Source organism: Sphaeroforma arctica, assembly GCF_001186125.1.
Source record: "Sphaeroforma arctica JP610 unplaced genomic scaffold supercont1.6431, whole genome shotgun sequence".
Classification (NCBI taxonomy): domain Eukaryota; class Ichthyosporea; order Ichthyophonida; genus Sphaeroforma; species Sphaeroforma arctica.
In genome coordinates this window covers 524-1,657 of record NW_014034127.1, presented here as the reverse complement: position 1 = coordinate 1,657, position 1,134 = coordinate 524, and the positions used below count along the sequence as shown (strand labels likewise).

Sequence of the window (1,134 nt, the reverse complement as noted above, 5' to 3'; positions counted from 1 at the left end):
ATATATGTGTGTGTGTGTGTAACGTGTATGTGTATGTTCGTTAGTTTACACATTTTCTTTCATGTTTATATACATATGTATATATGCATAATTAGTTCACTCATTTTATGCATACCGTCTAGTAGTCCGTCAAAGTACAGCGGCTGCTCATCGAAGTCGACAGATATGTCTTCCGTGAGAATAAAAGGTCGTAACAGCTCACGCGACTGCCGTCGTTCGAGGGCCATGCACGCCAGAGAGATCTTTGATTGACAGCTATCTAGATCTGACACTATATCTTCACTCGCAGATAGTGTGGCTATCGAGGATCCTATATCGGTGCATACGCTTGAAGATAATACAGGTTGTGTATCATTGAGGGATACGCCTTCTTTAGTCCAGTCCCCGACCTGAGCTACTGCGCACACTGCTGCAGACATATCAGTACTGTGTGCAGATTCCATACTACAGCCATTTTTATCACCTTTAGTATGGTTATCTATATCAGCCATATTTACATAGCTATTCCCCTCTGTTTTTGCCAAATTCTGTACATCAACCATATTGTATGTATCTTTGGTACCCTTTGCAATCCTATTCGGGCTGGCACGATTTCTTGTAAAAGTGTCCAGGCACTCTAGTTACCAACTAAAGCACAGGAATGTCAACATACAGCCTTATTGCATGTATGTTTCACGGTTCGAATGTGTGTACTAAAACTGCTGCTAAATATCGTATAATTAAACTTGAATAGTGCTAAGGTGTCCATATTGCATTCACATTATCAGTCCATATCCATAGCCTCTTTTACACTCTTCATTGTGATAGAAATGTGAACACTCTACAGAGTCACGCAGACCATTCACCACTGACATCATATGAAAATTATAAGATTCAAAGAATTTTTGTTTAGTTTCGATTTTTTTTTTGTAATTTAAAAAGTATTTTATGGTTTGTTGCGTGTTTGTTCTATTTCATATTTATTGGCATTTGGCACCGCCAACTGTCTTATGGAAAAAAAAAACAGGATGGTTAAATGAAGATTTCCACGAAAAATAAAATCATTTGTACCAGTTTCTAGTACAAAATTATTTAATGTACTGACTTAAGTCAAAATGAGTAGTGCAAAAAATGTGACGAGTCTTTTTTGCAGCA

The 1,134-nt window shown here is 37.5% G+C and overlaps 1 protein-coding gene across 1 annotated transcript; it reads right to left on the bottom strand.

Moving 5' to 3' along the window:
• Positions 1 to 115: 115 nt before the first annotated feature.
• On the bottom strand, positions 116 to 702 carry SARC_15617 (hypothetical protein; the record flags this gene model as incomplete). The annotated part of the gene is made up of 1 exon (XM_014290268.1): positions 116 to 702. A coding segment is annotated over exon 1 (427 nt), but the record flags the coding sequence as incomplete, so codon positions are not given.
• Between the last annotated feature and the right edge of the window lie 432 nt (positions 703 to 1,134).